Source organism: Panthera onca, chromosome D4, assembly GCF_046562875.1.
Source record: "Panthera onca isolate mPanOnc1 chromosome D4, mPanOnc1 haplotype 2, whole genome shotgun sequence".
Lineage (NCBI taxonomy): Eukaryota > Metazoa > Chordata > Mammalia > Carnivora > Felidae > Panthera > Panthera onca.
This window is the reverse complement of record NC_138351.1, coordinates 27,390,971-27,404,432: the sequence shown is the minus strand read 5'-3', so window position 1 is coordinate 27,404,432 and position 13,462 is coordinate 27,390,971. Positions and strand designations below refer to the sequence as shown.

At 39.8% G+C, this 13,462-nt stretch overlaps 1 protein-coding gene across 4 annotated transcripts in view; it reads right to left on the bottom strand.

Moving 5' to 3' along the window:
- NAA35 (N-alpha-acetyltransferase 35, NatC auxiliary subunit) overlaps positions 1-5,384 on the bottom strand; it is a 95,016-nt gene extending 89,632 nt beyond the window's left edge. Inside the window, exons 1-2 of one of the 4 annotated variants that reach the window (XM_060609931.3) lie at positions 5,256-5,384; positions 4,261-4,389 (exon numbers count right to left, since the gene is read on the bottom strand). In XM_060609931.3, the coding sequence (XP_060465914.1) occupies positions 4,261-4,384 (124 nt within the window). In that variant the 5' untranslated portion in view covers positions 4,385-4,389; positions 5,256-5,384. Of the gene's footprint in view, positions 1-4,260; positions 4,390-4,800; positions 4,921-5,124 lie in introns of those variants that run through there. The other 3 variants (XM_060609929.3, XM_060609930.3, XM_060609933.3) reach the window with 3 other exon arrangements.
- Between the last annotated feature and the right edge of the window lie 8,078 nt (positions 5,385-13,462).

Genomic DNA, 13,462 nt, shown 5'->3' with positions numbered 1-13,462 from the left:
CCCCAACTGTGACAACCAAAAACATTGCAAGACACTGGCAAGTGTTCCTTGAGGGGCAAAATCATCCCTGGTGGAGAACTGCTGATCTCAAGTGACCCACAATTACCAGCGCTGCCCAGTCCCCATGCCTTACAACTGAAAATACTCTTGATAGGATGGAACAAGGAAAACATAATTTTCATTTCCAAAATCAAAATCACTTAAAGAAAAAAAAGTATTTTACAGGGTGCCCAGATCTTTCACCAAGACAATTTCCATCCATCTTTTTTTTTAATCTTTGAATAAAGTGCTAACAAACAGCAAATTCCTAGAACAATGATTCTCAAATTGGGGTTTATGAATTCAGCAGGGGAGGAGTCTATATCGATAACTGTTAAATGCTATATAATCAGTTCGATAATTTTTTAAAAAAAGATTACAGAAGCATACTGCAAACCAACTGGATAATAAGGTTTATAATCAAGTATTGCTACAATTTCAGTGCTCAATCTTATGTTCATAATGAAGCTAGTTTCAGGCAATCACCCAAAATGATACCATTTAATGTAATGCAGGGGTTCTAAAATTTCTGAAGTAGGAGATCCAGATACTCTGATTTGAAGAAACACAGCCTTAATATATTCATTCATTCTTAAAACAAATATATATTAGGCACCTACAAGTGTTCTGAATGAGAGAAGACAATATAGAAAGGAAGAGAAAGAAGTTTAAGAATCCTAGGTTTTGAAACAGGGAAGAGAAATCAATAAAAGGAGTCTTCTGAAGAAAAGTAATGGGCAAGGGTTGAAGAAAGAGGACGGGAGAAGAGGCCTAAACAACGGGGTCTCTGAGAAAGACAGACTAATGAGGAATGAGTGAAGCCATCAAAGACATAAGAAGATGGGATGACAGGAAGGGCCCATGTCTTTCTAGACTAAAGCTCAAAAAGAATGAAGTAACGATAACGAACCTTGGATTACCTCTGGGTTCTAGACACCTGAAGGTATGTATCATCATCCTAGGAGAGGCTGCTGGCTCTCCACAGAGTGTGTGGAAGAAGGGAATCTGGTAGGTAGAAGGAGCAACGTACGTTTTATGATCTTCTGTGTTTAAGTGAAATTTCTAAATTGAGGGTTTGTTTGTATTCAGAAAGCACCTAACTTTAGACAACCAAATGAAATACGAAGATAAAAAGCTTTTTATAGGAAGCAGAGATGGTTTGAATTCGGCAAAGTTTCCTGGAGAAGCAAAGCTCAGAGGTGTTATTTAGATGAATATATTATGTATCAGGCAAAGTAACAATAATGGCACCATATATTCAAAATAATTTCAAGGAAAAAAAAGCCAAGGGCCTAAATGTCAGATACAGGAAATGTCAAGGGAATGTGTGCCCTCTGCCTAACAGGAGATAAAGGAAGTGATGAAAGTTACAATTTGATCCAGAGGAGTTTGATGAGCCACTAAAAGAACAAGTAGAAATGTGCATGAGGAACACCGTGATCACTATGCAGATTGTTTTCTCAGTACCAAAATAAATAAATAAATAACCACAGTTTAGCCAAATGCCATCACAGTGTTACTGAAGAGACCACTACAACAGTTAAATGGTATTAAGAATATTTGTTTTAAATTTGGTCTTCTGAAAGTTGCTAGAACAGAAGTCTAAACTAAATTGACGCCATGGGGGCACCTGGCTGGCTCAGTCAGATGAGTGTCCCACTTTTGATCCTGGGGTTGTGGGATCGAGCCCCCTCAGGCTGTGCACTAAGTGTGGAGTCTACTTGAGATTCTCTCCCTCTCTCTCCCTCTCTCTCCCTCTCCCCTGCTTCTCTCCCCCAACACACTCTATTAAAAAATAAACTGAGGGGCGCCTGGGTGGCTCAGTTGGTTGAGCATCCAACTTCAACTCAGGTCGTAATCTCAAAACTCATGGGTTTGAGCCCCGCGTGGGCTCTGTGCTGACAGCTTGGAGCCTTGAGCCTGCTTCTGATTCTCTCCCCCCTCTCTCTGCCCCTCCCCCACATGCACATGCTCACGTGAGCTCTCTTTCTCTCAAAAATAAATAAACATTAAATAAATACAAAAATATTTTGACATCGTGAATCTGATTATTTCAGGAAAAGAAAACCAATTATTAATACCACAGGCTCAAGAACTGCCAACAGCCTTTAAGTCCTAAATCTACATTAATTTTTAGTTTCAAGAATGTCTCACACCTGTGCCTCCTGAGACAAAGCAAGAGCTAATTATGGAAGATTTAACAGAATGGCTTGAGGTTGGCAACAAAATGACATGCTACCCCCTCTCAATCCCCACTGAAACAGGTATTAAACCATATTGCCTATTCAAGGTTTCTTCCATGAAGCAGCAAAATTATTTACTCTTCCTCAAACATCAAACTCTCACTGAACTCTGGCTGTAATGGTTCATCTGTCTAGAATTCCCTCCCATCCACTTATAGAAACTCGACCACTCCTTTAAAGCCCAACTCATGCCTTATGAACTTCATAAAACCTTTCCCATTTAGGTTCAGAATGACAGCCCTCTAACATAGATCATTTAAAAAATTAGTGCAGGGGCGCCTGGATGGCTCAGTCAGTTGGGCATCCGACTTCAGCTCGGGTCATGATCTCATGGTTTGTGAGTTCAAGCCCTGCCTCGGGCTCTGTGCTGACGGCTCGGAGCCTGGAGGCTGCTTTGGATTCTGTATCTCCTCTCTCCCCCTCCCCCACTTGTGCTCTGTCTCTCTCTCTCAAAAATACATAAATGTAAATAAATAAATAATCAGTGCAAAATGATGGGTATGATCCACTTAATAGTTTAAGATCTCTAGGCACAACAATTACACTGTAACTTAGACTTCTTTCTCTCTCCCTTGGATACACAGATATGAGCAGTCGCCCAATTAGTCCCAGTGTAATGTTCTTTCCACTATCTCACTTACGCATACTTTAACTGGACACGTATTTTGAAACAGTGGATGGGCAGGCACATGATTTATCATTTTGCTTATATTCAGCTGGCTCTCTTTCCACCTTCAGCTGCTCCAAGTCTCTACTCTTCCTCTCAAGAGCACTAAACACGCCTCCTCACCAGCATGAGAAACAACTCATTCAGTAAGGAAACAGAAGCCATCCAGGTGTGCATCCCTCCACCATTCCTCACCATCCACTTAGAAATATGTTTCTTCACCAATCCTAACCTCAGTTCCTCCTGTCTCAGTATGTCCTTATTCTATACCCAAAAGTTAATTTCCCTACTATGTTCTTGATCTCATCCTCTTCAAATTCACTCTACCATTTGTTTCTTTCACTTTTCAGTCTCTCCCTAAGGCTCCTTCCTCTCAGACAACAAGTATGCTCATTTCTCTAATCATTTATGCCTATGCATTTATTCAACTATTACAATGTACCAGGAAATGTTCTGTGTGCTAGGGCTACATCAAGATCTCTGCACTCACAGAGCTTACATTCCAGTGGGGGAGGTTGACAATAAACAAGAAATAACTGACAATGACGGTTTCTGACAGTAGGTTAAGCATTACGATAAAAATAAAACAAGTAATTCAACTGAGGTGGAGTTGTACAGAAGAGAATGGGGCTAACTCTGCTTAGACCGGTTGTTTTGAGAAATCCTCACTGGAGAGGTAACATTTAAGGAGCTGGCTACGTGAGCACCTGGAAGCAAAGGAGTTTAAAACACAGAAAAGGAAATATACAGAGGTCCGAAGGGAAAATGCCTTCGTGTACTTAATGACATAAAAAGGACCTTGTGACTAACATAATGAGGCTAGTGGGGCAGTGGTACAAAAACGAAGTCAGTGGTAGGCAGGCACCAGACCATACAGGCCATGGGGACAGAATACGGATTTTATTCTACACAGAACAGGAAGCCACTGAAGGCTCTTAAACAGGGAATGATGTGATTCGATCATTTACAAACCTCAAACATACAATAATACTAACGTCTTTACTTCCATACAACTCATGTTTCCACAGTTTGAAATTACTGCCATGTACTCTCCACTCTGTTACTTAAAGCTAGACAAACTGAAGAAATTGCTTCAACATCTGTATTTCATGCGATATCAAATACCGACTGGCTTTGAATGAAAGTTAAAATCAGAAGGTAGAGAATGAATACGTGTGGTTAACAAACTTGATAAAGCACACTTACCTGTTGATTTCCTTACATTTAATGAGTTAGTCCACAAATCACAATCAAGATTGTATTTTATCTTTTCCCAGATTTTGAGCTTCTAATCCAAAAATTCAAACTCACCTCGACAAGCTTCTTCAAAATCTTGGGTTATGTCCACCCAGCTTGTATTGCTTTTTTCCATCTTTTCTGGTATACTGAGCTCCCATCCTGAATCATCATCTTCTACAGAAGCTTTCATGACCATAATGCCTATAAAATTAACACTGGTGTAAAAGAGATTGTGGCTTTCAAGGCAAGGGTATTTTTGCAATCCTTGTGTGTTTGCCGAAGTACTCGATGGAAGTCTTACTAAACTGCCAGACCTCATCCGAGTTTGAAGATGGTACTGGAAAAAAAAATACCTTAATGCAACTAAATCTTACACGGACACTATCGCTGCTCATTTACTAATAGTCCAGCACCTACCAGGGCTCTAAGAGTTTGCCTTCCCACTATCTAAGAAGAAAAATCACAAGCCGCCCCACCACTGGCCCCAACAGAACCAACTCCAGAGCTTTCAACTTTCCACACTGGCCACAAATGGCCAAGACACTCTTCACAGTCCCCTCCTGCAGCCCGGGGGCCCATGAGGCAACTACTCAAGTCAGGGTGGTCCCTCACCTGGCCGGAACTCTCTGGGCCGACCTGGACCCCCGCATACCCTCGCACGGTGGGCACGGAGTGCGGGAGCGCCTCGCGGGGTCCAACCCACCCGGCCCAGGGTGGCGGCGCACCTGAGGCGGGGACCCGCCCCACGTCCGCCCTACCCGGGTCAGCTCAGCCCGGCCCGGCCCCGGCCCCGGCCCCACAGGGCACGGAAGCAAGGGCAGAGCTGTCGACGCGCGGGAGGGCGGGCACGCCCGGTGCCGGGTCGTCGCCCCGGCAACACCCGGCAAGGCCCGGGCCTCGGCGGGCAGCGGACTCGGGGGAGCCTGCAGCTCCTACCTGAAGCGCGGCGGGAGGGCCGGGGCCCCAGGGTGACCTGGCGTCCCAGGGTCTGCCACACGCACGGGGGGCTGCGACTCTAGGACACTGGAGGGAGGGAGTTTCAATGGCTCTGCGCTGGCGGTCCCTACCTACTTCTCCCGTGGCCGCCCGCGCCGCCACGCACCGTCCAAACCGCGGAAATAACGACGCCGCCTCTGCCGCCGCCGCCCCCTCCCCTCAGCCCTGCCCGACCGGCCGCGTGCGCGCATGCGTACGCCGGGTGCGCGCGACCCCGCCCCCTCTCCCTCACTCCTGGGGACTTCGCATACCCCGGCCACACCCCCTCCCTCACCACCGCCGCCGACGGCAGCAGTCTTCTCTTCTCGCGGGATTAGAGCCAATCGCGAGACCGGAAGCTACCTTCCTTCTGCCTCAAGCCGAGTCCCGGGCAGTGGGCGGGTCCCGATGAGGGGTGGAGCCAGAGGGGGTGGTCTCAGAGCTGGCCCAGACAGGCTCCGTGGGATATTTTTAGAAAGGTACCGCTAAGGGGGGGAAAAAAGCAAGGACAATATTTGTAGACCTTAGCAGTTGTGGCCACGCAGGAAGAGCCTGGCTGTGAATTTCATCGAGCTAGTGCTGCCTGACACAGGATTTATGTTTCCTAGAGAGCCTGGAGGTTTCTTGGGGGAAAAGAGAAACGAAATATCTAGAGTCAAGCCATTTTCTTTGAGACTTGTAAATATTTTACGTTTTTCTTAAAATTAACAAAATGATCAGTTTTAAAGTGGGATTATGCAAGTAGACTTCCAAGAGTAAGAAGCACATCTTTACTACTAATTTAATTCCCATTAAAACGGCCAAAATTTAAAAGACGACACCAAATGTTGACAAGGATTTGGAGCAACTGGACCTCTCCTGTTGCCGACGAGAAAGCAAAATGGTACAATCACTTTTAACAGTTTGTCTTTTACCAGAAAAGTGATCATACACTTACCATTTGATCTAGCAATTCCACTCCCAGGTATTTTCTTAAGAATATGAAAATATGCGTCCACTTGTACCTTACATTTCATAGCTTCATTTTTAATAATCCAAAACTGGAAACCCATATGTTCATCTACTGGTGAATGGATAAACTTATCGCTCATCCATACAATGTAATGAATAATAATTACCAACAAACAGGGGTGAACTACTTGACATGCAAAATCATGAATCGCAAAAAAACATTATGTTGAGCAAAGGAAATAAGCATAAGCAAAAGAATATGATTCCATTTATATGAAACTTAAAAAAAAATTTTTTTAACGTTTATTCATTTTTGAGAGACAGAAACAGAGCATGAGCAGGGAAGGGGCAGAGAGAGAGGGAGACACAGAATCTGAAGCAGGCTCCAGGCTCTGAGCTGTCAACACAGAGCCCAACACAGGGCTCGAACTCATGGAACTGTGAGGTCATGACCTGAGCCAAAGTCAGACGCTCAACCCACTGAGCCACCCTGGCGGCCCTATATGAAACTCTTAAAAATAAAAATGCAATTTATACTGACAAAACAGAGCATTGAGTGCCTAGATGTCAAGGAAGCATTAACTAGAATAGGGCTAGATGATTTGAGGTGATAGAAATGTTGTTTCTTGATTATAGTAGCCACTATACAGCAGCCATTTTAAAAAAGTAAAAAGTAATCTTTGTGTCTCTTACAGAATAATAAGTTTTATAACAGCAGGAGCTTTGCCAGTTTTGAACAAAATTATATCCACCTCACTTAGGGTGGTGGTTGGCAGGTAGTAGGTTCTCACTAAAGGCACTAAGGATGAAAATATAGGGCAGAATTACAATAAAGAAAATCTATACTGTTTCTCCAAAACCATTTGCTGAACTTTGCAGAGGCCATAAGAAATCTAGAAAAGGATGAACTGACTGCATCTGAGTTATTCAGTATTATGTGTAGATTGTGACAAAAACTGATATAGCAAGAAAACAGAAAAACAAAAACCCCCACCAATGTTTGGAAATAAGACTGCTTCAGAACTCAAAAACAAAACAAAACAAAACAACAACAAAAGATCACCAGAACAAGGCAGCCAAATGAAAAAGGATTTTCTTAATTTCTTTACTAAAATTGTAATTTACCTGAAATTCAAGTTAATTTTCACAAGCTCTAATTACCTCTCCTCTTTAAAAACCATTTTCCCTGGGCACTTGGGTAGCTCAGTTGGTTGAGCAGCTGACTTTGGTTAATGCCATGATCTCGTGGTTCCTGAGTTCCAGCCCCACACTGGGTTTCCTCCTGTAAGCCTGTCAGCATAAAGCCTGCTTCAGATCCTCTGTTCCTCTCTCTCTCTCTCTGTCCCTCCCCCATTGAGCTTTCCAAAAAATAAATTTTTTAAAAAAATAAATAAAAATAAAAATGATTTTCCCTGAGAGGCTTAATTTATGATGACATCCCATATGCCTCAGAGTCTTAAAAAAGGATGAATATTTTAGACATTAGATAAACTACATGATGAATAAATGAATGTAAAGTAATTGATCGACAAATAGTCTGTCTACCTAAACATGTCTACAAATATAGAGTAGATGGGCAATTTGGCCAGCTGGAAACAAATTCCTATGAAACTAAATCTTGACTCATAAAATCCTAAGTATTCCATGCTTAAACATTAATATTGAAAGGAAATTTAGCTTGATATGATTATTTTATATTGATACAAGGAACCAGTGTAGCATCAGTTTGATAAAAGCAGAGCTACCAAAGTGACCTTTATGTCTGAGTGTATCCAGTTTTATCACTACATAAAATAAATTAAGGATGTCCTAAAGCCTGTAGGCAGTTCAGAGAAACGCTTTCAAAAAAAGGAAACAGAGTAAAAATACCCTACTGTTCCATGTGACAGAAAGAAACATGGCATTATTTTTTTTATTAAGTATAGGTAAAATCAGTTTAGTTAGTTCTATTGTATTTAATTCTCCTTTTTAAAAGTCTTATACTTATGTATCTCAAGAATACACAGTATAGGGACACCTGGGTGGCTCAGTCAGTTAAGTGTCCGACTTCAGCTCAGGTCATGATCTCGTGGTTGGTGAGCTCAAGGCCTGCATCAGGCTCTGTGTTGACAGCATGGAGCCTGGAGCCTGCTTTGGATTCTGTGTCTCCCTCTCTCTCTGCCCCTCCCCCCCGCTCACACTCTGTCTCTCTCTCTCTCAAAAATAAATAAACATTAAAACATTTTTTTAAAAAGAATACATAGTTATACAATAGCCAAGATATGAAAGCAGCCCAAGTATCCATCTATAGATGAATGAATAAAGAAGATGTGATACTCACACTCACACACACACACACACACACACACACACACAATGGAATATTACCCAGCTATAATAATCATTTGTGACCACATAGATGGACCTAGAGGGTATTATGCTAAGGGAAATATGTCAGATGGAGAAAGACAAATACCATGTGATTTCACTTACATGTGGAATCTAAAAAACAAACCAATAAACAAATAGAAAGCAGAAACAGACCCATAAACACAGAGAACAAACTCTCAATTGCTACAGGGGAGAGGGCAAGGGAATGGCCCAAATGGGTGAAGGGCAGTGGATACAGGCTTCCAGTTTGGAATGAATAATTCATGGGGATAAAAGGTACAGCATGTAGTCAATGATACCTTCAATGGCTTTGTATGAGGACACTACATTTGTGGTGAGCATAGCATAATGTACAGACTTGTTGAATCACTATGCTGTATACCTGAAATTAATGTAATATTGTGTATCAACTATACCTCTGCATAAAGAAAAAAAGTAAAAGGATACACAGAAATCCAATAAAAAGTTATTTAAAAAGTTAAAATAAACTTCTGTATTAGAGGATAATGTATAATTATCCTCTGTAAAATGCTTGTAATGTGTCATTATAAATACATTTTCTCACACATTTTTAATTAGTTGTTTCCATCCATCGCTTATTGCCGCTGTTAACTAGTCCTGTAGTTTTGCTTAAATAACAGCATTTAAGTAACAGAAAATTCAATACAGAATAGTTTCAAATAAACATCCAGTTTTCATAATTTAATATTAAAGTGATAACACATGTGTGTATACTGTATATGTCTTTTTTCCCGATATGGCTGTGTCTTGGATTGATAGTCTACAAGTGGAGTCCCAGGGACACCTCAGTTGGAAGAGCATCTGACTCTTGATCTCGGGGTCATGAGTTTGAGTCCCACTTTGGATGTAGAGATCACTTCAAAATAAATAAATAAATAAATAATCCCCAACTTCACCTAGTGAATGTACCATAATTTATTCAACTAGCTCTCTGTTGATGGACATTTAGGTTGTTTCCAGGCGTTACCATTATAGATGGCATTACCATGAGAAGCTCTGCGCCTATGTCTTTTCGCAATTTTGCCAGTGTATCCCATAAACAGAATGTGGGGTCTAAGTATACATGCATTTGTAATTTTATATTGCCAAATACCCCTCTATCAAATTTGTTCCTTTTTTTCTAACATTATTTTAAATTTTATTTTTTATTTTATAGACAGAGTGAGTGCAGGAGCAGGGGCGAGGAGCAGAGTGAAAGAGAGAGAATCTTAAGCAGACTCCATGCCCAGTGCAGAGCTCGATACGGGGTTCAATCCCATGACCACGAGACCATGACCTGGGCTGAAATCAAGAGTTGGACACTCAACCAACTGAGCTATCCAGGTGCCCCAAGTTTGTTCCTTTTTTAATGTCCACCAGCAACATGCAAGACCACTCATTTTCCCATAGCCTCATCAACACAGTATAGGATCAAACTTTTAGAGTTTTGCCATATGGCTACATGATAAAAATGGTATCTCAGCATAGTTTTAATATGCATTTTCTTATCACAAATGAGGTAGAAAGTCTCTTTATCTTTTTAAGTGAATTTTATATCTTTTTCGGTGATCTGTCTGTTTTTATCTCTAGGCTTTTTTTTCCTGTAGATCACTGGTTATTTTCTTTTCTACTTTTAAGAAGCTCTCGCTATTAACTCTGTAAGGATTTACGCTGCAATTTTTTAAACCAGTGTGTCACATGTCTTTTTACTTTGCTTTTGGTTGTTCTTTTATACTTGCTACATGAAAGTATTTTTTAGTCAAATTTATCAACAATGATGTCATTTAGTACCATGGGTATTATTGAGACACCATAAGAGGATGGTGTCAAGAGAGAAGTACAGCAAAACCTTGGATTATGAGTAACTTGTTCTGTGAGTGGTCTGCAAGATGGGCGAACATTTCTAATAAATTTTAACTTGATAAACAAGCAATGTCTTGCGATACAAGTAGTACGTGAAGCTGAACATTACATGATCACAACTGAGCCAATGGTTCTTCTCTCTCTTGCTGTGGGATTGTGGGTGATCATCAATGCAATGGCACATTTCCGAGAAATCCTCAAAAGGAGGCAAAAGCAAGTGTCATTGGACAGGTTCCTTGTTAACGTTGCACAAAAAGAAGAAAGATTCCATTGAGCCAGTAGGTAACAGTGATACTGTTAGTCACAGTGAAAATCTTCCTACATAATAACCCTCCTCTCTCTCTTGTCTCCCTCACACCAGCCACGAAGGTTTTCAAAGGTAAGTGCAGGTTAATTTGTTTATTTTTCTTTTTATTTAGTATTTTCTTTATTATTTTGTATTATATTACAGTATTGTAATCATTTTTATATGAATATTTTTGGGTTGTGGAACAAATCATTGGAGTTTCCATTATCTCTTATGGGGAAATTCGCTTTGATATACAAGTGCTTTGGATTATAAGCATGTTTCCAGAATGAATTATGCTCACAAACCAAGGTTTTACTGTAGGATCAAAATGGAGTGCTGAGGAAGCCCAACATTTGAGATCAGGTAGAGGAAGAGAACCTATGGAAGGGCTCTGAGAATAAAGACCAAAGCAAGAGAAAAATCAGGAGAGTGGTTCACTGAATCTGAGAGAGATGTCAACTCTCAATTATCCCTCTTTTTTAAAGTTTTTTTTTTTTATTTTCATGAAGCCCAATTCATTCATTTTAGTTTCTTATTATAAAACTAAAAAGTTTGGAACACCTGGGTAGCTTAGTAGGTTGAGCGTCTGACTTTGGCTTAGATAATGACCTCATGGTTCATGGGTTCAAACCCCACATCAGGCTCTGTGCTAACAGCTCGGAGCGTGGAGCCTGCTACAGATTCTGTGTCTCCTTTTCTCTCTGCCCCTCCCTCACTCATGTTCTCTCTCTCTCTCTCTGTCTCTCAAAAATAAACATTAAAAAAAATTTTTTTAATAAAACTAAAAAGCTTAATAAAACTAAAAGCTATTCATGCATGTAAGCTGAAACATAAAAATCACCCATAATCCCAGGTAAGAGAAAACCTTTGTTCATACTATTTATTCATTTTGTCCATGCATATATATAGGTTTTTATTTTGTCTATTAAAAGTGGGTTCTCACTGTACATATTGTTTTGTATTCTATTTTTTTAACTTCAAGATTGATTCTGAATATCATCATTGTAGAACACTCAGACACACAAGTATTTTCCCACTCAGGAATCCTTTAAATCCCACTTATAGATGTGGTCATTTCTCCTCTGTGATATCTGATCTTGTCAATTTTTTCCTTATTGTGCTTGTAAGAAGTTTAACTCATACAATTTATCCCTTTTTTTCAAAAACCAGTTTTTTAATTTTGTCTTTTTTGTATTTTTTCTAATTTATTCCTATCTTATTCTTATTAATGTACTGAAATTTCATAATGACTTACTAAGGCATAACTCTTATTTTCATGTATTTTTCTGGGCATTAAATGAACCCTTTGAATGTAAAAATACACATGTTTCAGGTCTAGCGAGTTACCTTAGTGTTTTATTATGTCCTTCCCTTTTCCCTCTGTCCTCAACTTCTAGAAATATTCTTCAGATATCAGATTTCTTGAACTGGTCAATTTTTTCACCAAAAAAATTCTGTTTTGAGGCGCCTGGGTGGCTCAGTCCATTAAGCATCCAACTCTTGATTTCAGTGGATTATAAAATTACATAATGTAAATTTCCCCTACTTTTCTGATATTTTGGTTATTCAGTACCACTTGTCTATATTGTCTAGAAGGCTATTTCATACTGAAAGTAAAGTTCTAGTGCTTTGTCACACTCAGATTCATGGCTGCTTACTCCATTTTTAAACATCTTTGAGGAAAAGGGTCTTTATTTTATATTCCCGTCTCTTCAAAATTCCATTTCAGTGACTTGAGTTTACAAAACTATTAAGGCACTCATGCTTCAGATTCTGTACTTTACAAGTATGCAGTGTAGTTGAAAACAATAATTTCAGTTGCCTAAAGAACAGCTTTCAGGTGCTTGAAGGTTTATAGGAAACCTCTTATGATTGTCAGCCCTGAGATAAAATGTAAAACCACTTTTATTCTAACTAAATTGAACCAAAATATAGACACTTACATGAGACATGATCTTGTAAATTTCTCTTTATCTTCAAACATGATTTTTATTTTTTTATTTAAGAAAAAAAATTTTTTAATGTTTTATTTTGAAAGACAGAGCGAGCTAGTGAGCGCAAGTAGGGTAGGGGCAGAGAGGGAGAGAGACAATCCCAAGCAGGCTTCATTCTCAGCACAGAGCCCGACACAGGGCTCCATCCCATGACTGAGATCATGACCTGAGCTGACATTTAACAGACTAAGCCACCCAGGGGCCCTTGAACAGGACTTAAAAGGCTACAAATGATCATGTTTATCTTTCAGAAAATATGAAATGCTACTTTAATCTGCACAGTCTCTTAGGATCTGGAGTCCTTGGAGAACTCTGCCAAAGTTAAAGTTTGGGCAACTCAAATGTAGAAAATCATGAAGGAAACTTTGTTATTTATAGAATGGTATATTTCCATCTTTCTGCACCAGTTATTCTTAAAATATGCTTGAGGATAAACAAAGGAGAATAACATTCATTGGTATTATTAAGTGAAAATATATAATGTGAAGTTAAGACTAAGATTTATTCAAAGCCAAATGCAGTAACTAAAGAATGCAAAATGATATCTACTCTACCAAACTTCCATACAAAATAATTACCAAAATAATTTGAAAATAATCGAGATAAAATATACTGGCAAGTGTGTAGGGGGGAAAAAAGATCATCTGCTACAAACTATGATTCATAACATTTCCAGTATTGTTCTAGCCTTTTTCTCTTTGGGGACAGTCAAGAACTGGGATTTCTGCAGATATACCAATATATGAAATATAGAGTTCGTACTATAATATAATGCCAGCACATGAGTGTTGAAAAATCTAGAGTTATAAAAAAGAATCTGAAGCAACATAAC